A 26470-nucleotide genomic window follows, 5' to 3' on the forward strand; every position below is an offset into this window, starting at 1 on the left:
CTAGGTGCGCTAGGGAAAGGCTCTGGCCAGGCAGGGGAACAGCGCGGATGCTGGGGAGGGGAGCGGGGCAGGGAGCTGCGTGGGGCACATTGACCCCCCTAAGCCCCGGCCGCGGGACGCTCCGCTCCTCTCTGCACCCGGGCGAGCCTAGGGGCCGCGCGGGGTCCAGGCTCCACACGTTCCCCGAGTGGGGTTGGCGGGCGCCGGACAACCCGGCCCCAGCTGCCGGCCCTTCCCTAATCACGGGAGGGCAGGAGCCCAGCGCCCCCGCCCATACCCGAGCCGGCCGGGGTCCTGCCGCCTGCCGGGCAGCAGGAGCCCGCCCCCTGCGGACTACATATCCCAGCCTGCAACGCTCCGCCGCGCCCGGCATGCTGGGAGGGGCCGTCTGTCGCCAGGCCGCGCTCGAGTGGCTCCGGGGGCGGGGCGGAGTCTCGAGGCCAGGAGCGCGCGCTGCTTGAAAGTGCCCCGGGCTCCCGCGCGCCCCGCGGCTGAGCGGCCGGAGCCAGCCCAGCCCAGCCGGAAGAAGGGAGCGTCTCACGGCTCCTCCGAACAGCCCCAGGTGCCGAGGACGGGGCGAGCCGTCGGGGGAGGGACGAGGGTGCCCCAGGGCTGATGAAGGGGGGCTACACGGGGCCGGGATCCGGACGGGGCCCCCCGCGGCCGGGATCGAGGCAGGGCCCGGGGCCCCGGCTCCCCGCCCGGGGCGCAGCGTGGCTGTGGTTCCCGGGCCTGCGTGCGCTGGGGCAGGGGGCCGAAGCTCGGGTCTCGCTGTGCTCCGTGGCTCTCTTGCCAGTCGCAGGCTGCACTGGTCCCAGGTGCTTTTCTTTCCCTGCCTCGCCTGCCCGCCATCTCGTGCGATCGGCCCTGTGCAAAGATGAAAACCTCGTGCAGGGCGAGCAAACGTGTTTTGTGTCACATTTTCCCTCTTTCCTGATTCCAGTTTAAGCAACACCATGGGAATCCACGGCCTGCTCCAGTTTATCAAAGAGGCAGCGGAACCCACTCATGTGAAGAAATACAAAGGGCAAGTGGTAGCTGTGGATACTTACTGCTGGCTGCACAAAGGAGCCTATGCTTGTGCTGAAAAACTAGCCAAAGGAGAACCCACTGACCAGTAAGCTTTCCCTAACTTATTTTTGTGAGTTTCTCAGCCTTTTAACAAAGTAAGGGGACACTGCCAACTTGAAACTGCTTTTAACTCTCTTATGTTTAAAAAAAACTGACTGGGTTTCATTTTTGTGGTTTTATAACCATGCACAAATGGAGAAATAGCAAAACTGAGTCTACATATACAAATTGCTGTCAGATACACAAAGTAAACATTGGGAAAAAAAGATTCTCCCCCCTCCCCCAGTCTTTGGTGTTGCTTATATCAAGAGTAAGTTTTTTAAAAAATCAGACAGGAGAGGTGTTTTCAATGTGCCCTTCATGAATAACATCTATAAGTTACTGTATGAAAATGAAAAGTGTCCCAGCTATAATGCAGCTTGTGCCACTGGCAGTATGTCTTCTGGTATAAAAATGACAGCTCATAAACAATCTTATGTGGCAGAATGACATAACAATGTTAAGTAATTCTGGCACCCCATACTGTGAATGAGATCAACCTCTTCCTGCACAAAAGTACCCTGCACAACATATATTATTTATTATTATATATTGTTCATTGCTCATAATGAATCCCAAAGAAATATGCCTGCTTTTGAATTTGTTTACAAGATTCACAAACCTTCTGGGAGAGTTGGAGGCAAGCTTTTGTTTTAGGTTGAAATATCTATTTAAGTAAGTGGTTTTTTTTTTTTTTTTTTACTGGAAATGAGTCAAAATTAGGCAGTTTGGGCTAAGCTTGATTTATTTTGGGTGTTGGTCAAAACCTCTGTCGTGCTCTGATGTGACCTGTCCCACTTTCATAAATATTACAGCACTTCCTTTTGGTCCAATTTTTTTGATGATCCAGCTATTCCAGTGTCTATCTCACCAGAAGAAGTGTTTCTAGCTATAACACTGTAAAAGCTGCTCTCTACTGTCCCATATTATGTGTTAGAAAAAACTGTGTGGTCGGTTAAGACTTGAAAAGTATTAGATGACTGTCAAAAATGCTGTAATGCCCTTTTAATAATATAGCCTTCAGTGCTGTGTAAAGGCTGCTGCTTTTCAGCCACAGGCAACTAGATCTTAAAAGTGAAATAATCCCTATATACACATACTGGACCAAATTGTACATTTCCATAGAAATACTGAGGAGATTGGGGGACTGAAGAAACATGGGAATCTTTAATCTTAGAATCTCTCACGAATCTTCTTCTCCAGAAAAGATGGGCTTGGGGACCAGTGAAGGTGGGCTGCTGCTTTGTCTTCCCTGCCATCTGAGGGCTGTTCTTAGTTCTGCTCTGTGGCAAGGTCATACCCTGCTCTTGATCATAATAACCTCTCCTTTCTCTGGGAGGGGGTATATATAGGCACAGATCCCAATTCCCAAGTTTAATGATGCTTTACGTAGCTTTCATTTTAGCACAGGCATCCCAGTATTTATCCACCATCTGGAGTGATGGGTGGATAGTGGCAAACCTAGATGGTAAGCACTTTCATCACCCCTTAATCACCATAAAGCTCCACCAGAAGGTCATCTGCAGAGTTCCAGGAAAGGATAATGCAATATGCATCCCCTCTCTGTTTGAGCATCATGTATTCAGCTCACAGGCATCAGGGAGATGATCTGTCCTATAGTTTACAAAATGCTGTACAATTTGGCACTTCAGTGAGGTGTAACTTATTCTTTGGACACACAATTATTTGTAAAGAAGAATAAACAGCATAACAGATGATAATGTTCATAGTGGACTGGGCTTCACCGGAGACAGGACATAAGGAGGACTCCTTCATAGTAAAAATGTACGTACTGTTCTTCGTTTTTTTAAAAAAAGATTTTTAACCCACTGACAGCTTTGAATGCTAATTATCATCAACTTTTTTTTTTTGTTTTTCCTGCAAGTTAGAAATATGTGGTAGTCTTAAGGTTTAAGTTTCATTCTCAATCAATGGATGTTTTCACGCTTCGTAATATGAAAATATATATATATATTCTTACAGATATGTAGTCTTCTGCTTGAAACTTGTTGATATGCTCTTGTCATTTGGGATCAAGCCAATTCTAGTATTTGATGGATGTACCCTGCCTTCTAAAAAGGAAGTGGAAAAAGCTCGAAGAGAGTAAGTAATGATCAACTTGCAGACAAATTATACCAGTTGTGTGCTTATGCTTCATATTTTTTAAACTGGTAATTTTGCTGGGCTTATCAAAGATTGCTTTAGTTTCTATACTTCTTACAGTGTGATGTAATTATTTCAACACAGAGCCCCAAAATACTGTTGAGAGTTTTAGTTTTTTTAGAATAGAACTTCTCTTTAAAAACTGAAATATTTTATAAATGGGGGAAAAAGCAGATCTTTTGAGCAATAGCTTCTCAGTAACTTGTAATTTGAAACACCTTCTGTAGTTATACCTCTGGTTTGTGCAATGAGATCAGAAGTGTAGAATTATTTTATTGCCAGTACAGGTAGTTGGTTATTATTTGTAAGGCTCCGTGTTTGTCACGGATTCCGTGACTTCTCCAGTAGCCCTGTGCAGCTGGCCCAGGAGCTGCCTGAACTGTTCGGGCAGCCCCTGGGTCAGTTGTGCTGGCTGTTACTGGGGCAGTCTCGGGGCCCCCAGCAACAGGAGTTTAGGTATGGGGCTTGGGGTTGGGGCCATTGCTTAGCTGCAGGGACTCCTCTCCCTCAGCTCCCCTAGCTCCACATGCTGCCTCTGCCAACAGCCAGGCATCGCCCCCGCAGCTCCCATTGGCCATGGTTCCCAGCAAATGGGAGCTGCATAACTGGGGCTTGGGGCGGAGTGGAGGCAGCACGTTGAGCTAGGGCTGGGTAGGGAGCCTGCGTGCGCCCTCCCCCCCAGCACCTGCGTTGCTTCCCCGGGCCGTGACTCACCCCCCAAGCACCTGTACCCCCTTCTCCAGTACCTGCGGCACCCCCCAAGTTTTAGTCAGGGGTATTTTTAGTAAAAGTCATGGACCGGTTACGGGCCCGTGAATTTTTGTTTACTGCCCGTGACCTGTCCATGACTTTTACTAAAAATACCCATGACTGAAACTTGACCCATTACTAATAATTAAGGGTAACAGGCTGTTGTTCAATCTGCATTACATTAAGATTTGATTCGGGCCTGGGTTTTGGGTTCAGATTCTGATTTCATAGTGCTGTTATCTTGTGAGCTGATGTCATTAAATTTTGTCCTGAATTTTTGCAAATATTGCTAGGTTAGCAATTTTCATTATTTATTTGCACTCTGGTAGTATCTAGGAGCCATAGTCATGGACCAGGACCCCATTGTGCTATGCGCTGTTCAAATGCAGAACAAACAGATGGTCCCTGCCCCAAGGAGTTTTAAGTCTCATGAGGTCTTTGCCTCTTCAAACCTGGAAAATAGTCAGTTTGTGGTATTGGACTCAATCTGGAAGGAAACACAACTCTCTCACAAACCTCTTGTGTCAAACATTTTCATTCTCCTTGAAACCATCTTTAAAACCCTCTTCTTCTGCCCTACTTTGCGCTGTTCATCTCAACTCCTGTGCTGCCTGCTTCTTCCTCAGTCTCTACGTCAATGTGTTACTATTTATAAGCATTACTACAAAATGACTTGTCATTATTTGTATCTGTTTGCACCCCTTTTTCCTACGCCCTTTCATACCTTCATGTTCTTCTTTTGTGTAACATAGTTTGACCTTTTTGGAGAAGAAACCATGTCCATCTTAATCCTTCATAAAGTGTCATGCAAACTGGTAGTATGTAAATGTGGAATAATAATAATGTATATTGAGGGAGGTGGTTTTTTTTGTTTTATTACCCTGTAGGAAACGACAGGCTAATCTTCTGAAGGGGAAACAATTGCTTCGTGAGGGGAAGTTATCAGAAGCCAGAGACTGTTTTGGGCGCAGTGTCAATGTTACCCATGCGATGGCTCATGAAGTTATTAAGGTAAGTTATTAATTATATATATATTGTAGGTTTGCAAATGACATCTACAGTTTTTGTTGGCAGCTTCTCCACTATGTTTATATCTTGCTCATTGCTTTTCCTTGCCCATATTTACATGAAACTTGTCTCTCAACATATAATCATGCAAGATGTCCTGATGTATGTGTTAGGCACATTTTTGGCTGTTCAGCACAGCAGACAGATAAATCTACCATATTCAACTCTGCTTTTCATTATGCCAGACTTCTTTGAATTGGCACGTGACAATCATTCACAGGTATCTTTGCAATTTTAACTAAACCATTGAGTGTACTCCACATTTGACATTTAGCATTAAATCAGTGATACTCAGACCTCAGTGATTCAGGAGCCAAATTAGCGATCGGTATTACCCAAAAGAGCCGCAGTAGCGTGAATTCATTGTTTCATTTACTATAGTACTATATATTCATATTTAAACAGTATGACATGGGAAATCTTATTATTCTCACAGCAAAATGACTGACCAAGTATTATTATTTTGTCAATAACATATTAGCCAATCAGGATGCTTTTACTTAAACTGGTTAATAATTAAATCACACTGTGTTTTTAATATCATGTGCTGCAAAAAGCTGCAGGAGACACATTAAAGAGCCACTTGTGGCTTGGGTGCCTCAGTCTGGCATAAATAAATGACAGGGAGGAAATAGTACAGTTTTGTATTTTTAATTGTTAGCAAACAACTATATATAGGAAAATTATGGATCACTTAAAAAATGGCCCCGGAAATCGATCTTTGAAGTTCTCAGTCATAGCAGAGTTTTAGCAGTCTTCTATTTGTCCAAATGTTCTTTCTTTGAACAGAAAAACTGGTTGGAATGGGAGCATAAACCTTTGTGGTCAGATCAAATGGATGTGGATAGCGTTGGAGGCCAACGTAGGAAATGTTATTTATTAGCAAATGGTTTTGTTTTTTAAACTGAAATTATTTATTTTTAAACTTTTATGGCTAGATCCTTCAAATGGGTCTGCGTGAGTGGAGCCCCATGGATTTCAATGGGCAGTGTCCCTACACAGTGATTTGCAAGTTTGGGGTTACAAGACTGTAAGATTTTTTTTAAGTATTGACTGTTGTTACTATATGCTTACACAGAGTAAAATTTTCAAAACTGCTTAACTTCTATTTTCAAAAGTGACTTAGGAGCCTAAGTGTTATTGAAAGTCAATGGGACTTAGGCTCCTAAGTACTTAAGTCATTTTTGAAAATGAAGAATGTTACTAAGACACTTAGGCACATTTGAAAATTGTATCCACAATGCCTAGCAAAATAAGGCCTACATCTGACCGCAGCCTAGATGCTGCTGCAGTCCAGTAATAAGTGTTCAGTTCTTACATTGTTCTTATACTTGTTTGTGTACAGGCTGCCCGTGCCCAAGGAGTTGATTGTGTTGTTGCTCCATATGAAGCTGATGCTCAGTTGGCCTATCTTAATAAGACTGGCATAGTACAAGCTATAATTACAGAGGACTCGGATCTTCTGGCTTTTGGGTGTAAAAAGGTAATAAAAAATATAAATAGCCCTTACATCTCACTTTACATCTTCAAAGCATTGTACAAACTAATTGTCCATACACACTTGTGAAGTATGTAAGTACAGCTATTGTCTTGTCACAGATAGGGAAACTGAGACACAGAGGTTAAGGGTCAAATTCAACCTTGTTTCTCCATTAAGTGCCACAAACTAATAAATATTTATTTTTAGTAGTGTCCACAATGTAGTACGTGATTTCCAAACAGAGAAAGCAAAATACCTGCACCAAAGATGCTCCTATTCTTGAATATGAACTGAAACAAGCAAAAAACAACAACCCCCATAATAATTAGTATCAATGTGTGTCCATATTCTAGAAGCAGGAATCTGTAAATAGATGTATGCTCAGATGCCACTGCTGGATCAGGAAGCCTACACACACATTTTTGACCACAACACTGACTCTTAGAACCCATCTGAGAATATCCTATCCATGGCTTTTTTGCAGAAGGCCTGTGTAGCAAGCTGTCCTTTGTTCCTTGGCTCCTTTCAAAACACACTCTAACACATGCTTCCTCCACTGGCTGTGGAGTTTCTGGCAGGCCACACTGTACCTTCTAGAATTTAGTCTTCTGAAAGCAAATGCAATAGGCAAGGCAAACATCACAACCTATTAATGTAATAAATGTTTGAGGGGGAACATCCTTTAGTTCACCAATGTGCATAAAATACAATGAGGTGAGAATTAATGTACTACTTGCTCTCTCTTATTTCAAGGTGTTTCTGAAAATTGACAAGTTTGGAAATGGACTAGAGATCGATCAGGCTCGACTAGGAAGGTGTAAACAGCTTGGGGATGTATTTACTGAAGAGAAATTCCGTTACATGTGCATTCTTTCTGGTTGTGACTACCTTCCATCACTTCATGGAATTGGGTTAGCTAAGGCATGCAAGCTATTAAAACTAGCCAGTAATCCTGATATTATTAAGGTAATGTATGCTCAGATTTGTATTTTAGGATTTCTAAGACCTTTATATATCACTCACTTTTTTTTTAATCTGAGGGGTTGGATGTTATGAAGGGTATTCTCCTTAACTATCTGCATTTTGAGGAAACTATCAAAGGAAATATTTCACTGATGTTGGAGAATGGTGTATTTCGTTGAGAAACAGTGCTCCAATGCTGTTTTATTAACACCTAAATAAAATGAGTTATTAATAGTGTGGCTGGGAATATGAAGGTGGAAAGGAATGCACAAGTCCCTCTCTATTAACTTCTTATTTCCCTGCTTTTAAGGTTTTGGACGGATAGAATGTGTCCTGCCACAACCTTAACTGTCACTAAATGTAGGTTTTGTTTGCTAATTTAAAGTGTTTGTGTTTGTGTGAAGGCTGTTCTATTACATTCCTCCTCCACCCATTCCTTCTGCACTGTGCTAACAGCAGCTTTCCATGTAGTCACAGAGTACTCCTTCTAGGATATCTGGATATAAAATTTCTCTCTCTATGTGTGTATGTATGTATGTTCTGCTGTGTTTCATCCACTCCTGCCCTGTGCTCAAAACAACATTTCATATAGTCACAGAGTATCTCCTCAAGAATATCTGGAATACTACTTTTGAAGATGTGCATGGTATTGCATCTCCTTTGGTTGGAAGTGATGATAAAGCAATATTTTTGTTGTTGTTGATAGGTTATTAAGAAAATTGGGCAGTACCTGAAGATGAATATAACTGTATCGGAAGAGTACATAGAGGGATTTATTCGAGCCAATAATACTTTCCTTTATCAATTGGTTTTTGACCCAGTCAAGAGGAAGCTTGTTCCTCTGAATGCTTATGATGACAGCGTTGATCCAGAAACACTACTTTATGCAGGGCGGTATCCTTTGTGCACTAGCATATTATGTGGGAAATGGTGTGGCACAGTGGATTTCCTCTCTTCCTTTCCTTTGTAATTTTCTCCGTTGTTATACGGGAGGCTTTTGTTTGATCAGTCAGCCTATCAAAAGTTAGTAAGTCTGTCTTCCTTTAACTTTTTAAAGCATTGCTCTTGTTGCCGGCACCCAGTGCCAAGAGGCTGAACAACAGCTTGAGTTGGTTCGTTACCCGGTGTGCTACACCCAATAATCACAACGGGGTGGAGAAGCAGAAAAGTTTATTTGAAGCTTCAAATAGGTACAGGGAGATTTGAATCTCAAATCCTGTACACAGAGCAGGAAATTACACAGGCTTTTATACATCCTTTTTCCCAGCATACTTATCCAATAGCAAGCTGCCCCAAGTATCCATATAGCCAGCCAATCCAGTTCCCAGCTAGTTCCCTGGTTCTCTGTATCATTTGTTAAACTATACATAAAGCTGCTTTATTCAGCATTGTTCTTCCATATCTCCCCTGTTTGGCCTTGCTTAGTTTCAGGCAGTCTGACTCTGCAGCATATTGTTGCAGATTCTCAGCAGAACTGCTGTGTGTGCCTCCAGGCAGGGGGGCCAAGGACACTTGGGCCTAGTACGCAGAGCTGCTGTGAGTGCCTCCAGGCGGGAGGGGGGGGCCAAGGACACCTGGGCCTAGTGCGAGGGGGCTTCATCGACACTCGTGGTCTTCCATCCCCTCGAGTTACCTAGTGGCCATGCCCCAGTGTCCCCAACACTCTCATCAAAAGGAAAAAACTTCCAGTAATTGGAAATACCCTTGGTTCTAAAATCACAAATATGCTTTTTAAAGAAAATGTTCCTTGGCTGAACTTTAGACTGAATTTAGTTTGTTTTTGTTTTTTTAAAGAACTGTCTTGACTTCTTTGAGACAGTGACTACTGTGCGTGGTGTTAAGATAATACACATTGTAACTTTCCCATCAACACTTAGGACCCTTTCTGTCATTTGCCTAACCTGTGTGGGGATTATTTACCTGTGAGAGCGGGGGCATTTCCCCATCCTCTGTCTTCCTCTTATAACTCCCAGCATGGTGGAATAAGAAATCCAAGTACGAAGGGAGGGAGTCATTAAGAACTAGCTCCCAACTTTGAAACACCCACCAACTGCTGTGGGGCGTGACTGACAGAGACTTTCATTTTCTTGGGCCACCATTATTTCTCCTGCTGGCTCTCCTTAGTAGTAACTAACAACTTCCTTTTTTTTTTTTTTTTTTTTTTTTTTTTTTTTTAAATTTTTTTTTTTGGACTGTTTTCTGACTTACCCACACATCCCAGGACTCCCAGATGCTACTACTGAATGAGGTCAGGGGAGAGCAGCGTGTGCAGCAGTATATATTCTTCTTTGGACACTAACTTTTTGGATTATTCTAATAACATATTTTAATATAGAAATTAGAGTACGAGTTGTAATTTGTCATACTATTTTGTATTTATAATACAAATATTCAGATGTATATCCCCTTAATTTGATTGACTTAGACATATTGGTGATGATACTGCTTTTCAAATTGCTCTTGGCAATAAAGATATCCATACAATGGAACAAATTGATGACTACAACCCTGAGGCTTCACAGGTAATATTTTTAAAACATTCAACATAGGATTTTGACATAACTTTGGAATTGCAAGGAGAGTATGGCTGAATGTTACCTACAGCTGGTCTGGTGTTCTGACAGTTGTATATAGTACAGAAGGATTCTGAAATAATAGTGAGTCTCAAGCAGCAACAGAATACAAATTTGGGGGTTATTCCCCTTCCCCTCCCCCCTCCGCCCCTTGATCGCTGGTCAAAGACTAGTGCTTTGAAAAGTGTTTCTGGATTCTGAAATGTATGTGACACCTCATTTTCTGAAACAATTTTTGCCAATATTTTTAAAAACCTCTCGGTAGTTCCCAAAAGCTTAAATAAAGTTCATATTTATTAGTATCTTTTGTGGTTTCCTCTTCCAGTAATATATAACAATTAAATCCCATTCTGTCATTGACTGGCCCTGATTCAGGAAAGCACTTAAATCTGTGCTTGCAACTCTTTGAAATCAGTGGGAGTTCAGCATCTGTTTAAAGGCTTTCCTGAATTTGGACTATTAACAATTTTCTGGGTTCCAGAACCCTCATGAAATTAAGTTGTGGGGAAAGATATCAGGTACTGTTTCTGTACTACTTTCTTCACTTAATTATGAGCCATTTTAGGTTCTTTTGAAGGTGAAAACTTTTTTTCCACTAGTGGAAGGTTTTAAAAAAATATAGAAAAAATGGCGTCAATAAATCAAATGAAACTCACTTTAAAAAAAGTCTTTTTTGTCACTATCTTTTTTTTTTTTTCCCCCTCTTCAGTTTGAATATGATTTTAGCAGCTGATTGACCGTTCATAAATGACAAGAACTAGAATAACGTGCTTTTTGAATGCTGGGATTTAACCCTTCAGCTCATATAACAATAAAACTAGGGCTGTCAAGCGATTAAAAACAATAATCACGCTGTTAATAATAGAATACCATTTATTTAAATATTTTTGGATGTTTTCTACATTTTCAAATATATTGATTTCAGTTACAACACAATACAAAGTGTACACTGCTTACTTTATATTCATTTTGATTACAAGTATTTGCACTGTAAAGAAAACAAGAAATAGTATTTTTCAATTCATCTAATACAAGAACGGTAGTGCAATCTCTTTATCATGAAATTTGAACATACAAATGTAGAATTATGTACAAAAATAACTGCATTCAAAAATAAAACAATGTAAAACTTTAGAGCCTACAAGGCCACTCAGTCCTACTTCTTGTTCAGCCGATTGCTCAGACAAAGATGTTTGTTTACATTTGCAGGAGATAACGCTGCCTGCTTCTTGTTTACAATGTCACCTGAAAGTGAAAACAGGCATTCGCATGGCACTGTTGGAGCCGGCCTTGCAAGATGCGCTAAAGATTCATATGTCCCTTCAGGCTTCTACCATCATTCCCCAGGACATGCGTCCATGCTGATGATGGGTTCTGCTCGATAACGATCCAAAGCAGAGCGGACTGATGCATGTTCATTTTCATCATCTGAGTCAGATGCCACCAGCAGAAGGTTGATTTTCTCTTTTGGTGCTTCAAGTTCTGTAGTTTCCACATTGGAGTGTTGCTCTTTTAAGACTTCTGAAAGTATGCTCCACACCCCGTCCCTCTCAGATTTTGTAAGGCACTTCAGATTCTTAAACCTTGGGTCGAGTGCTGAAGCTATCTTCAATAATCTCACACTGGTACCTTCTTTGCGTTTTGTCAAATTTGCTGCGAAAGTGTACTTAAAAAGAACATGTGCTGGGTCATCATCCGAGACGGCTATAACATGAAATATATGGCAGAATGCAGGTAAAACAGAACAGGAGACATACAATTCTCCCCCAAGGAGTTCAGTCACAAATTTAATTAACACATTTTTTTTTTTAATGAACATCATTAGTGTGGAAGCATGTCCTCTGGAATAGTGGCCGAAGCATGAAGGGGCATACGAATGTATAGCATATCTGGCACATAAATACCTTGCAAGGCCCGCTCCAACAGTGCCTGGCGAATGCCTGTTTTCGCTTTCAGGTGACATTGTAAATAAGAAGCAGGGAGCAATATCTCCCGTAAATGTAAACAAACTTTTGTCTTAGCGATTGGCTGAACAAGAAGTAGGACTGAGTGGCCTTGTAGGCTCTAAACTTTACACTGTTTTGGTTTTGAGTGCAGTTATGTAACAAAATAAAATCTACATGTGTAAGTTTCACTTTCATGATCAAGAGATTGCACTACAGTCAGTCGTGTAGCTGGGGGGGAGCAGGGCAGCGGCCACTCCCCCACCGAGCAGAAGTGGCGTCTTTTTAATTCTTTGGCACCTTTTAAATTTTTACTCACCTGGCAGCGCTCCGGGTCTTCAGCAGCGCTTCAGCATCGGGTCCTTCACTCGCTCCGGTCTTTGGCGGCATTGCAGTGGCAGTGGGTCCTTCAGTGCCACCGAAGACCGGAGCGAGTGAAGGACCTGACGCTGAAGCGCTGCTGAAGACCCGGAGCGCCGCCTGACCCACCACCCAAGACCCGGAGCACCGCCAGGTGAGTACTAGTAGGTGGCGCCTTTTTTATCTCAGCTCCACCTGGCCACGCCACTGACTACAGTACTTGTATGAGGTGAATTGAAAAATACTGGTTTCAGAGTAGCAGCTGTGTTAGTCTGTATTCGCAAAAGCTATTACCAGCAGGAGAGTGGGCTGGGGGGAGAGAAAAACTTTTGAAGTGATAAACACCCATTTTTTCATGATCTGTGTGTATAAAAAATCCTCACTGCATTTTCCACTTTATGCATCCGATGAAGTGAGCTGTAGCTCACGAAAGCTTATGCTCAAATAAATTGGTTAGTCTCTAAGGTGCCACAAGCACTCCTGTTCTTTTTGAAAAATACTATTACTTTTGGTTATCATTTTTACAGTGCAAATATTTGTAATAAAAAATAATGTAAAGTGAGCACTGTACACTTTTTGTATTCTTTGTAATAGAAATCAACATATTCGAAAATGTAGAAAAACATCCAAAAATAACTAATACATTTCAATTGGTATTCTATTGTTTAACAGTGTGATTAATCGCGATTAATTTTTTTGAGTTAATCGCGTGAGTTAACTGTGATTAATTGATATCCCTAAATAAACCCTTTCAAATATACCAATTCTTGTGATGGTAGCTGTTGCAAACATTTTACAATTGAAGTTATAAGGCAGTGGTTCCCAAACTGCGGTTCGCGAACCCCTTGGGGTTCGCAGAACATTAGAGGGGGTTTGCAGAAAAATTTCACTAATGGCGGCCAGAGGACCCCAGGCATTGGAGGCAGCCAGTGGGACCCAGTTGCAGGGTAGACAGCCTGAGCCTCAGGGAGAGCGGGGAAGGGCAGTTGGGGCTGGCAGCCCGAGCCCTGCCCCCATGAGTGGGGGAGCCAGCAGCCTGAACTCTAGCGCTCCGCGTGGGGCTGGCAGCCCAAGCCCCAGGGAGAGCGGGGCTGGGCAGTTGGGGCTGGCAGCCCAAGCCCCGGCGTTCAGCGGGACCTGCAGCCCGAGCTCAGTTGACGGTGGGGCAATCAATGGGGTCCAGCAGCAGGAGCCCCGCGGAGTGTGGAGGAAATTTAAACTTAAATCCCTGGAAAAATTCATTTTTAGGAGGGGATTCACGAGATTTCACAATTTAGTGAAAGGGGTTTGCGGGCTGTTAAAGTTTGGGAACCACTGTTATAAGGGGAAGAAAGATAGTAAATCAAGTGATGTAGTTTCAGGGTGCATTGTTTTATGCACTGCCAGAACTAGAATCTGCTTTATAATGTTCCCAGCTTTCTATGGTGTGCATAACTGTAGTTCTTTGCTCTAATTGTTGGTGAGATAGCAAACCTTATGGTTCCGTGGACCAGTCAAGCTTTTCTGGTGCTAGTTGAGACCTGAATATATCAGGAATTTTCAATCCCTGGATTAAAGTTCTTGCTTGTGGTGCAAAAATCTTTCCACAATCATTATGCATTATATTTCTGAGATAACTTGTCATCAGGAAGTACTTAGAAAGTTAAGGAATGGCACTTGCACACTATAAATGCTGAAAAGGGGCCTACTGACCTTGTTTTGGTCAAAGGAAACATACTTCTTCAGTTTTCAAGGGATGGTGGACAGACAAGGAAATAGATTGGTTAGAACATCCAGAACAGATGATCTTCATTGGCATCTTTTGTCATGTGACATCTACAACTAACGTAGGGTGGCCAGAATCACCTGGTCTGAGTAAATGAAGGGAAAGTATCATACATTGGGAATATGCAAAAATAAATCTGTGTTTATATTCTTCATTTTGATGTAGAAATGTATTGCTTGTGAAAGTGAGGGACTAAATGGTAGTGGAAAGGAAGATGGCATTTTGTCAACTTTGCTCCAAGGTACTGCCAATGCTCTTCCTTCCTTAGCTGAGATGCCCTTTTTCCAGTCCTGGGAAACTCTTCAGCACATATTATTGTACCACATTTTTAGTGGTTTTTATGACTTGGCTGTATGTATTCTGAGGATTACACTGGAATCCCTGCACTTATTTTTATCCTAATAAAAATTTGTACCTGGGTGTCCAGAGAGGAAAAACAGCATCACTTTATTTGGAGTATTACTTAAGTCTCTATACTTCTAGTTGTCCTGCACAAACTAAAAATCTTAAGCTGCTTCAAACCATCTGACTTTCTGAACCAATATGGAAATAGATGTTAAAAAGGATTAATTAAAGGCTTACCTATGGAAGTAACTGGTTCAAATATAACTCTAAAAATTTATTGGGATGTCACGTTTGCTGTATTTAACTCAATACAAAATATTTCCTCTAATTGTTTTCATAACAGAAATTTAAATTGTTTTGATTGTTCTGCCTCTTTATATCTGTCTTAGACTAGCAGTCAATCACACCACACTTGAAGGGAAAAGGATGTGGCAACACAAAAATTAATTTATATGGGAAGAATTTGAAAATGTGGAAATGAGAATAAAATGTGAATGAAGAGCAGATCAGTCTGTCATAGCTGTTGTATAAATGTCAAATCATCCTGATACACTAAAGTGGGGAATCCTAGGTTTAATAAATTTCTCTCCAACACATGTTTTGTTCTCTTCTTTTTATGTTTTGTAGCCTTCACGGCCAAGAAGTCGTGGCTGGAATGACAGAGCTGCTAGTCAGAAGCCATACTGTGTAAACAGCATTTGGAGCAGAGACTACAAGCCTGGTCATAATACAGACATTACCACATGTACCACTCGTTTGCTAGAGAAATCAACTACCAAAGGCATTGAGAAAATAATTAGTATCAAAGGCCTGAAACTTCCAAGCAAGGAACTACTAGTCAAAAGATCAAGAAGTGGTATGTGTCTCTACACAAAAATTATCAGGACAGAAAGGGAAAAAAGGAGACCCTTTTTTTTAGTTGAGTTGAAGGCTTGAGGTTGAGAACTCCATCTCCAGTATATTTTTATATGAAGAATTTTAAGTGTGTGTGTGTGTTTAAACGTGTTGCAAGACCGAGGAGAGACAATACTAAAACTAAGTAACAATTGGAGTTTTGATTATATATTGGAGTTTTAGGTTTCATCTGATTTGCTTTTGGACTTTCAAAAGTTTAGCCGTTTTGTTAGAAATCTCATCCTGCCAAATTTTTAATTACATTGCTTAAAATTATTTTTAAAAATCTATTTCAAATTATATGGTTTGTTTTATAATGGCTCATAAGGCACTAGAAAATATCCCACCAGTCACAGGGTGGGATGCAGGCAGAGGAGTTCTCAAAAATATTGTATATGCTCCTCCTTACTTTCCATATCCAAGTTCCTTGAGCATTCTGTCTATTCCCACAGCCTAGATGCTCTGTCTTCCAGCTTTCCCATTATATTCTTCAATCTGGCTTCTGCCCTCTGTTCCACTGAAGCTACCCTTACCAAGGTAACTGAGTTATTGCTAGCTAAGTGAAAGTGGCACTTCTCTGTTCTTACTCTGCTTGGTCTACCTCAGGGGTGGCCAACCTGAGCCTGAGAAGGAGCCAGAATTTACCAATGTACATTGCTAAAGAGCCACAGTAATACATCAGCAGCCCCCATCAGCTCTCCCTTCCCAGCACCCACTGGCAGCCGGCCGATGGGCGCCACCCCCTCCTTCCCTGCACCTCCCAATCAGCTCTTTTGTGGCGTGCAGGAGGCTCTGGGGAGGGGGATGGTGGAGAAGCGAGGGCATGGCAGGCTTAGGGGAGGGGGTGGGAAGGGGTGGAGTGAGTGCAGGGCCTGAGGCAGAGCCAGGGGTTGAGCAGTGAGCACCCTCCAGCACATTGGAAAGTTGGCACCTGTAGCTCCAACCCTGGAGTCGGTGCCTATACAAGGAGCCGCATATTAACTTCTGAAGAGCCGCATGTGGCTCCAGAGCCACAGGTTGGCCACCCTTGGTCTATCTGGTGTCTTCAGTGGAGTTGTCTCCTCTGCGTCTGTCAAGGCTGATTCCCCACTCTGGCACTTTGCGTGCAGAAGGTGGGGGCCTGCAAGGATTCTAAAAATTAATACTGGCCACTCCAGGCTTGTATTAAACTCCCAAGATTACAGCTTCTCTCTGACCTTGGAATGGTAAATGCTGCCAGCACCTAAGTGCAGAGCCCCTTTAAGAGCCCAGGAAGGCACACTTGGGAATTCCTTCCTGTGGGGTACCTTAAAGCCCTTTCACCCCCCCTCCGGGGAAGGGCTGAGAAGGGAAAACAAAGGAAATCAGCTAATTAAACGTGCACAAACCTCTTAGCTATTGGTAGGTTAAAAAAAAAAAGTAATTACAAGGATTAAGCATCAAGAATAGCTCTCTTGTGGTCCAGCTTAAAGGTTACAACAAAACAAAAGCACCCAGTGTTAGCACAGAGGAGTCACAAGCCATAAAGAGATAACCTAATCATGTCTTCCTAGACATTTCCTGATCTACTTACGTATCTGGGGTTTCAAATGAGTAGTTTCTAGATATGATACCAAGGATTTTTCATACCTGGCCCCATGCTTCTTGCAGCATAGCTCTGCCCTGTCTGCTTCTCCCCTAGAAAACAACCACAGACAGACAAAAGGGGAATCTTGTTTCAATTTTAAAAAGTTCTAGCCTTCCCATTGGCACTTTTGGCCAGGTGCCAACTCGCTTCCCTTTACCTGTGCACAGCAGTGAGACTTTTTAACCCTTTACAGGTAGAGCAATTAGAGAACAGCTACTAAGAGGGTTTTTATAGTTACTGGATGGCTGGGTGCCCATAAAAGGAAGCTACCCCACTCCCCCTCATTTATCACAGCTTCAGCCTCTTCCTGTCCATGTCTCTAAGCCTTTGTCATTTCTTGCCTTGACTACTGTGACATTCTTCCCTCCAGCTTCTCTCATCTCTGGGTTGTCACAAATTCTGCTTCCTAGGTAGATTTACTCTCCACTTCTTGCACCTTTTTACTGGTCTGTTTTTGCTTACTGTTTCAAACTCAAGATCCTTTTCCTAACTTTCAAGGCCTTACATAATCTTGCCCTGTTTAAGTCTCAGCCCTTATTAGCTCCACGTACTTCTCTCAGTGCTGTCTCTATTGCTTACTTTGTCCCTTTCTTGGTTTTAGACCCCCTGTCATGCTTGGAACAGGCTTTCAGTATTTGTTATCCAAGCACATGACCTCTTTTTCTCTTCAGTACCGTTTCTTTCAGTGATCCTTTCTACCTTGTTTTCCTCACTAATTGTTTCCTCGTGCCCTCCTTTTTCTAAACTGTTGTCCCCGTCTCTCTGTTTACATACTCAATGAAGCAGGTATTGCTTCTTACTCTGAGAAAATAGTCTGCATGTGCAGTGTTTTTATAAATAATTAGTAGTAGTAGTAATTTTGGAATTTTATCCTAATATGATTTGTGAAACAGGCCACTTGGTAGTGCGTTACTTGTCTAGTACGTGTTCTTACAAGTATAAATTTACTGGCCAACATTTGTGTTAAATACCGTAATCTCCTAAATGTCTACACCATTCTGAAATTAACAGCATTTCAGGTTTGTTACAATGGTAAATGGCATAATGTTCAATTCAGCTCATTTCTTACCAGCTGGGAGAGTTCATTCTACAGGGCATTTCTACAGTGATATTAAACTTAATGAGAACTGTATTCTTTCTATTTAGAAGAGGTGTCGGATGGAGATCTGTTGAGTCAGTATTCATTTTCAAAAGCAAAAAAGCCCAAGAAAGAAAACAGTGAAGATGGTGAGCCACAGAAGTGTCTCTCTGCAGTGTCACCGATTCATGCTTCAGGGGACTCTTTCAGTAAAGAGAGCTCAAACACCCAACCTAAAGTCAGGAACAAATTTGCTTCCTTTCTGCAGAGGAAAAATGAAGAGAGCGGTGCTATTGTTGTTCCAGGGACTAGAAGCAGGCATGTTTAAATCACCGTTTTAATGAGTAATATAATATTAAAAATGTCAAGATTAAATTCTTATGAAATACTAAGTTTAACATTGCAGTTTTTCTACTTTTACTGTTCATTATGTGTATTACAAAAGTGCCTCAAAACTCCCAATGGAGATCAGAGACCCCTTATATTAGGCATGGTACAGACACATAGTGAGAGACAGTTCCCACCCCCAAAGAGCTTACAATGTCAATAGATGTACAAAAGGTGAGCAGAAACCATTGAACAAAAGGTAAAGTGACTTCCCCAAGGTCAAAGCAGAGGAGGAGTGAAACCAGAAACAGAACCCAGGTCTCCTGACTCTTCATCCAGTGTCCTATCTACTGAACCATGCTTCCTCCTTAAGCACTGGGCTTAGTGTGAAGACCTTGATGTGTATTAACTGCATTTAGTGATGCAATGTTGTTTGAATGTGTTTCAGCTCTTTTTTATAAATTCATTCATCTGTAGGATTCTGTAGAAGAGTGGAAAATTCCAATTGACTTTGGTTTCATATTGTTTAAATTCCTTCATTTTAAGATTGTGTTTTTATATGTAAGGTTAACGGAATATTGACGCCAATCCAACTTCTACTCTTGTCTTCCATCGGCTTGTAGTGTGCTGAGTAGTTTAGGAGGATATAAAGTGGGACAATACAAGGATTCTAAAGTCTCCCAGCCAGGTTTCATGGATGCAGGCTACATCCAGAACCTAATCAGTCTGACTTTCTGAGGCTTGTTTGCACCTATTTGCATACATTTCTTAAAGTAGACAATGTGTGGCTGCAGTGAACTGGCATTACACATCTGATGCTGGGCTTTCTTGCCGTATTTGTATGCTTATTTCTTCCTGTTAATTCTGGAAAAGAAGGGGAAGTCAGCCTAACTTACTAGGGGCATATAGTTAAGTGTCTAGTTTTTACTGTAACTGCAGAGTACTGCAAGACTGCTGTAAAACAGAATTATTTTTCTTCTGTCAGTCTTCCATGCTATAATACTCTATAGATATAAAAGTTTATTAGCAATTGATGGTATTTAATTTCCAGATTATGCAATAGCTATTCTAAAAATAGCTGCAGTGTTATACCAGGGATAGATGCAATTCATCCTGGAAGAGCATATTCACTACCTACTTGATTATGAGCTTTTCAAAGAGAGGCACATAAAATGAGAAGACTGTTATGCATAGTTGATATCAAAGCAAACCATTTTAACTTATAAATTGCATTACTTCACTTAAATGTTGGAGAACATATTTCAGAAAAAGTTCTTAAAACATGTATCAGTGAGGTCCTGTGGCTCTGCTAGGCTGTACAAGAGCTAGAATTGCACAGCATGCAGCTTTGACATCTCACCCCAGAAACCAGGATTTGCCAGTTGTTTTCCCCCAAGGTGGAGCTCGGTTTCAGAGAGAGCTTAAATGAGGCTGTGGCAACAGTCCCTGGTAGTAACTGCCAAAGTTGAAAGGGCTGGATGAATTCTAGCTCACTCCTGTAGTAATCTCATACAAAGTTATCCATCAGTTAAGTATGTATATGGCTCCTATTAGCAAAATGTCTGAGTTACTTACATTCATTAATGATATCATATTTCACAGGGCATTAGAGAAGTATTATTCTCATTTTACAAGTAGAGAACTGTAACACAGAAAGATTAAGGCCCTACTCCTGAAAACATTTACACATGTGCATAACTTTTAAGCATGAGTAGTTCCATTGAAGTCAATGGAGCTATTTGCATCTTTGAAGTTAAGCATGTACATAAATGTTTGCAGGGTCGGGGTCCTAGTGTCTTGCCCACGGTCACACACAAGTCTGCAACAAAGTTGGGAATTGAACTAAGGTCTCACCTCTTGTCTTAACCACAAAAACGGTTAGCCGGCCTGTCCCCACTATCTCTGCAACACTAGGGTGGCAGGTCTAGCTAAGAAGGAGGGTTGGCTGTCAGTAGCTCCATCTTACAGCTTACCCAGTATTGTTGGGGCCAGGGCATGAGAGAGGAGGTAGACCTGTTAGTCTGAGAGGAGTATGATGCTGCAGTGGCCTTATTTGTTTGCAAACCTCACTGGGGCTTCTCCTCAAAATTCAGATTAGTGTAGTTCTAATAGCATGACTGAAAGGGCAGACAGTGACTGGTATTACTGCTGCTTCCATTGAGCTAGAACCTATAAAGCTGTAAATAATACTTCCAAAACAAAATTGCTGTGATTGTGAAAATGACACTTTCATTTGAAAAATTGATAACTTTTTTTCCCTCCACCTCTTTATCCCTTGTATCTTTCATTTTATGTATGTTAGGTTCTTCTGCCATGCCACCAGTATGGTTGATTGTACAACAAAGAATGAAACTGCCCAACCATCGCAGGATGTCAAGTTGGATTGTCAGGCCCAGGAAACTAAAAGTATAACAGAAGATCCTGTTCCTCAGTGTTCGGAGACTGGGAAATTTACAAGAACTACCTCATCATCCCCCGTGGAAACACAGAGAAGTTGTTTCAGTTGGTCTGGAAGCCTTGGAGAGAGTCCTGGGACACCCAGCCCATCTCCTGGCGTGCTGCTGTTACAGCAGTTTCACCGACAGAGAAACAGTCAAAGGGTGTCCCAGGGTTGTGAGATATCTAGATTACATACTGTCAGCAATGCAGGAGGTGATGAGTCAGATGAAGAATCCTCCCCCTTACTGGAAATGGAGTGTTCTTTGCAGTCTCAAGGGTCTAGTGAGCTATCAGAAAGCAGCTTGGACTTCTCAAGAATATCGCAGGTGTCTAACAAAGACTCAGAAGCAGAAGTAAGAAAATTAGCTTTGTTTCAATTCAGCTGTACTGGTAATGTGGGCTAATTCATCAGGGTTTAGGGTAATATTTTCAGTACTGTCTCAGGCGTTTGCAAACAGGTCACATTAATTAAAGTAGTGATCCATGTGACTTTCCTCTTCAAAATAATGCCCTATGAATACGTTAATTTCTAATGACAAAAGCTACTTGTCTGTATGGTGGACATGTCCGTGCAGCATGGATTGGCATATTAGTTTGACATTTGGCTCTTTGAGTCGGTCCTTTTATTTTCATAGACTCTCAGATTCTAAGCCAGGAGAGACCATTGTGATCTAGTCTGACCTCTATTATGCAGGCTATAAAACTTCCCCCAAAATAATTCCTAGCTTTAGTTTATATTTTCAGTTTTTCCATTGCTGCTCATGCAAAGAGTAAGATTAAGACAACTAATGCATTTAGATTTCTGAATCTGCTTTTACCAGTGATTGAAGAAGTCCCTTTCAATGTGCATATATTTATACAGTATTGCTCAGTGAAAACAAGCAGAGGCTCTCAGGGAAGCTTTTAAAATGTTGAAAAATGTTGTAAACTGAATAAGTGTGTGTGTGTGTGTACACATACATAATATGTAAATTGTTTTGTTATGAAAAAGCCAGTTTTAAAACCTAAATGATGTAAAATATTTTTTTTTCCCAAAGGAATCTGACTCCACACTAAAGCAAGGTGATGATCCAAGTTCTCAAAGCTCTCCCCCGTTTTCCACTGTATGTACTGAAAGAAAGCATACACTGCTAAGGAGCAAGGTATAACCTTTCTTTAATTTTAATGTATGATCCACTGAATTTTGAAGATCAAAGTCTTGGATAAACCACTACACTCTCTCATTGTAAAACTTTAGTCAGGTCGGGTCTCAGGCACTATTATATGCTAACCAGAAAAGGCATGACAGCACTTCTCTAACTTGTCATTCCTGATGCTCATTCATACTACAAATGCAACTGAAAGAGGGGACCTGGTTATAAACCCTGGTTAGAACCATTAACATGACCATAGTTTGCTGTGGGATTTTAACCACACTTCTGTTTACCATGTTCCTTCACTAAAGTCCAGGACATTTCTAAGATTTTAACTGGTTTAAAGAACCTTAAGTTCCTATGTATATTAGAAATTACAGCTACATTGTAAATGAATAGACAAGCAATCGATAAACAGAGCTTTGCCTGGTTTTACTGATAAGTGTGAACAAGACCATATATGTTTTTCTTCCCCTGCACACCCTCCACCCCAGCCAGAAAAGTACTCACAAGGTATCTTCGGCTAGAATAGACATAGCCTTAGTTTTCACTAATTTTTAGTAAGGAACTCTTTTATAAAAATTAAAAAATTAAAAAAAAGATCCGTACACCACAGCAGTGTTGCATGCACTCCTTGTAATAATAGTGACACCTTGTGGTTATTGGGTTGCTTTCCATGTAAAGAAATTTTAACTTTTCCTTACCTTCTGAAATATTCTCTAGTCTGTTTCTTGCTTTTTTTCAAAATTTTGATGTGTACTTTTCATTAGAATGACATATGGTTCTTTGAGGAGAGTGCAGGTTGTGGAATGGTTAGGGCACTAGCCTGGGAGTTGGGAGATCTAGGTTCAATTCCATTCTTCCAGATTTCCTGTGTGACTTAATCTCTATGTGCCTCAGTTCCCCATCTGTAGAACAGGGGCAGTAATATTTCCTTGTCTCTCAGAACTGTTATGAGGATAAATGCATTAAAGATTGTGCAGAAGCCACATAAGTACCTTTGATCTAACATATCCAAAAAGTTTCAGGAAACTCAGGGTCCGTTGGTGTTGGTGGTACAGTAATGTTTTACTGATCGGTGAACAGAGACAAAACCTAATTAATGAGGATGAGTATGGTGTAAGACCATGAATTTATGAAAAAATCAGTCCCATTATGAGGGTGTTAAGATATTACCATTATTCTGCTGTGGTTGGGCTGAAAGTAGAGTTTGTATAACACCACTGTTATACTTTTCAAAGCAATTTTGCATCCTTGTTGCTTAAAACAATTTGATTTTTGGGGGGGAATCTTCAGGATGGACAAATTGAGAATCCCTGATACCTTCCAGTTCCATAAAATATTCTTGCACCCTTCTTCTAATACCGTTTGCCACACGACTTTGCAACCTGAATAACTTTTTTAATACAGTTTATTTGTATGCAATTACATATATGTAGTCCTGAATATCAGTCTCTTGAACAGTTTAGATATTCCTCCTTGTGAGTACTAAATTATCATTTTACAGGACGGATCAGATTTGTGTATTTTTTGATAGGGAACTCGAAAGTGAAAGAATTGGGAAGAAAGTTTTTATAGATGAATTCTAAAAATCCTAGTGCTCAAAGCTTTAAATTATTTTCATTGCTTTGTCACAAGCATAACATTCAGTAATTCATTTGTCTGACACTAGTAAAACATCATTAGTTTCTAAAAATAGGTGATTTTCTAACTCAAACTGAGGGAAATACCTTGTGTGAGAACTATTTTGGCCCTCTTTATGACGGATAAAGATTAATTAATCACTGGACTGGAAGTGAGTGGTTGTGTAGGGACCAGTGATCATGCCCTAATTATAGTCAGAATAGCCAGAGGACAGTTCCACCCCCAAAAATATATACTTGCTGCTTCAAAAGGGCTAATATCCCAAAGCTGAGGAAGAATTATTAGGAGAAAAATGTAGACAGAAAAATGTGAATGAAAATTGAGAGCTCTTTAAGAAGAGTTTTTATTAGCTGACCAAAAGGTATGATTCACAATGGAGAAAGAGGGCAACTTTGGCTAAAAGTCCATCATGGGTCAGTAGCAAGAGAAGGCAGCAATTAGAAATAAAAATATATGTATAACGAATGAGAAATTAGGCAGAATTTTTTTAACCGTGAGGGTGATTAACTAGCAAGGGAAGGGGTGGATTCTTCATCTCTTGATGTCCTCAAAGCAAGTTGAGTGCCTTTCTGTATGCACAAGCAAACACTACTTACATTCTCCAGCAAAACAATTTTATTTATTTTAACCCTTGCGTAAAATAAATACAATTGTCCAGCATAGCCCATATTGTTTGCTCATGATCATTTCTGCCAGAGCTTTATAATTTGGTATTTATACCCACAGGTTCCTGGTTTACAGAGATCCAATTTTGTAAGATCACATGTTGTGACAAAACTCAAGCCACTGATGCCAGCTAAAGTCAGTGGGTTAAGCAAGAAACTACTAAGTGCACAGAAGAAAAATCATCACAATGCTGAAAATAAGCCAGGACTGCAGGTCACAATCAGTGATCTCTGGAAAAACTTCCAATTTAGAAGGTGAGTTGCTTTAACTCTTCACTCCAAAGATTAATTTATTTTCTCCCCCGACCTGCCCTGGTTTTCTCCCTAGCCCCTTTGGAATTGTGTGGAGAAATAACAGCATTTCTGTACTCTGAATATACCCTGAAGGTGTGAGAAGAAGGTTTGGGGGTTTTTTGATCACTGTATGTACAGGCACACAGTGGAAAAACATTCCCACTTGTCTCTACAGACATGAGGCTTTGCCTCTTTTCTCCCAATGTCAGTGTAGAGCCTGCTGGTGTGCATACAGAGCTCCCTAGTGTGCTTTCGTATAATGCAGTACTACAGGGGTTGGCAGCCTTCAGCACGTAGCCCATCAGGGTAATCTGCTGGCGGGCCGCAAGACATTTTGTTCACGTTGACTGTCCGCAGCTCCCAGTGGCCACGGTTCTCATCAAAAGTAGTTATGGACTTCCATTTAAACCATCTGCCAATATTCTTCCCTAAACCACATTCTAATAAAGGAGAGACGAGGCTTTGTACTTGTAGGGCATGTTTATAGGGCCCTATCCTTTAATTTGGAGAGGCCCAAATCCTTTTGATCTTCCCCTAAGTTATTTGTAGCATTTGCTGACAGAATGAGGAGTCAGACGTTGGCACGAAGACTATCCAAGTGGTTTTGAGTTCTGGTACAAATTAGTTAGTTTAGCTCCCCCAGCTCAGATTAAGAGCTCGCTCCACTAGGGCTCTGGCACCTTCTTCAGCCTCCTTACAAACCATACCCCTGTCAGACATCTGCAAAGCAACTACTCGAGGTTCAATCCCTACTGTCAATAAACATTACTTCTTGGGGTAGATGCGGCGAGGGTCTGATGCTTCCTTTGTCAGAACTGATACATAATTTTTTTTTTTTTTTATTAAGTAGACTCAGGACGTATACCACTTTCACACCATATCACTGTTGGTAAATCCCCAAGTGTGTAATACATTTGGACAAGCACTCAAAGGAAGAAAAGCTACTTGGCATGACAGTAAATGGAGTTATCTGACATATGTTGTCTATATGTATTCCATGACCCACCCTCCTCCTTCACTAGTATGGAGTCCATCTGGATTCTGTTGAGGTGAAGGAATTGAGTTGCAATTGGACTAACTCCACTCTTTATGCCCTTGGTACTGAAGCACAAGGACAATTAAGGTGGATGCATGAACCCAACAGACACTGTGGGCCAAAAGACTTTAGTCTGAAGTGTAGAGGTCCATGGACACCAAGGGTGGAATACATATGGACAACACATTTCCAAGAACTCTAGTTACTGTAGGATAAGTAACATTTCTTTTTCCTCAGAGGACAGCTGGAGAAGAGAGTTGAAGGAACTTGCCCAGTGTATTCAGCAAATCAGTGGCAAAACTGGGATTAAAACTCTGGGCTTCCTGAGTTCCAACCTTGTGCTCATTCCTCTATTTCTTCATACTTGCATACATATTATAGTTCTGTGATTAGAAAATGCAACATGCATAATTGTACATGGTTGCTTGTCTTCTTTTTTTCCAGAGACTCTGAAAAGCTCCCCTCTTGTAAAAAATCATCGGACCCATTGTCTCCAATCAAAGATAATATCCAGCTTACTCCAGAAACAGAAGAGGAAATCTTCAATCAACTTGAGTATAGTCATGTTCAGAGAGCAATATTCCAATGAACTGATGTCATTTGCTTAGGCAGCTCTCTGTTGCATGGTGGGTTACATTTTAATCATTGCACATATATTGTTGGGGGACAGAGTAAGATGAATTGTTTCTGGACATCATATACTAATATAAAAAGACTATATTTTGGATGTGAGCTGTATATTTGTCTGAATATAGGGTTTTTTGTCATCTTTTATATAAAGTGAAATGAAAGGTACAGTTTTATACTGACTAGAATAAAACCTTTTCAATATTA

General features: G+C 41.2%; 1 protein-coding gene and 1 long non-coding RNA gene across 6 annotated transcripts in view; one reads left to right on the forward strand and one right to left on the reverse strand.

The window, feature by feature from the left end:
• LOC114019056 overlaps nucleotides 1–382 on the reverse strand; it is a 109830-nt gene extending 109448 nt beyond the window's left edge. For 3 of the 5 annotated variants that reach the window (XR_006289723.1, XR_006289722.1, XR_006289724.1), the window contains exon 1: nucleotides 278–381. This is a non-coding gene — a long non-coding RNA (uncharacterized LOC114019056). The other 2 variants (XR_006289725.1, XR_006289721.1) reach the window with 2 other exon arrangements.
• EXO1 (exonuclease 1) lies at nucleotides 283–26470 on the forward strand. Its single transcript, XM_037895317.2, has 14 exons — nucleotides 283–562; nucleotides 944–1117; nucleotides 3094–3213; nucleotides 4911–5034; nucleotides 6437–6574; nucleotides 7325–7537; nucleotides 8241–8428; nucleotides 9960–10056; nucleotides 15148–15376; nucleotides 18167–18416; nucleotides 20728–21217; nucleotides 21902–22006; nucleotides 24368–24561; nucleotides 26081–26470. The coding sequence occupies exons 2-14, from the start codon at nucleotides 957–959 to the stop codon at nucleotides 26223–26225; spliced, it is 2454 nt and encodes an 817-aa protein (XP_037751245.1). The 5' UTR covers nucleotides 283–562; nucleotides 944–956; the 3' UTR covers nucleotides 26226–26470.

Source organism: Chelonia mydas, chromosome 3 (genome assembly GCF_015237465.2).
Source record: "Chelonia mydas isolate rCheMyd1 chromosome 3, rCheMyd1.pri.v2, whole genome shotgun sequence".
Classification (NCBI taxonomy): domain Eukaryota; kingdom Metazoa; phylum Chordata; order Testudines; family Cheloniidae; genus Chelonia; species Chelonia mydas.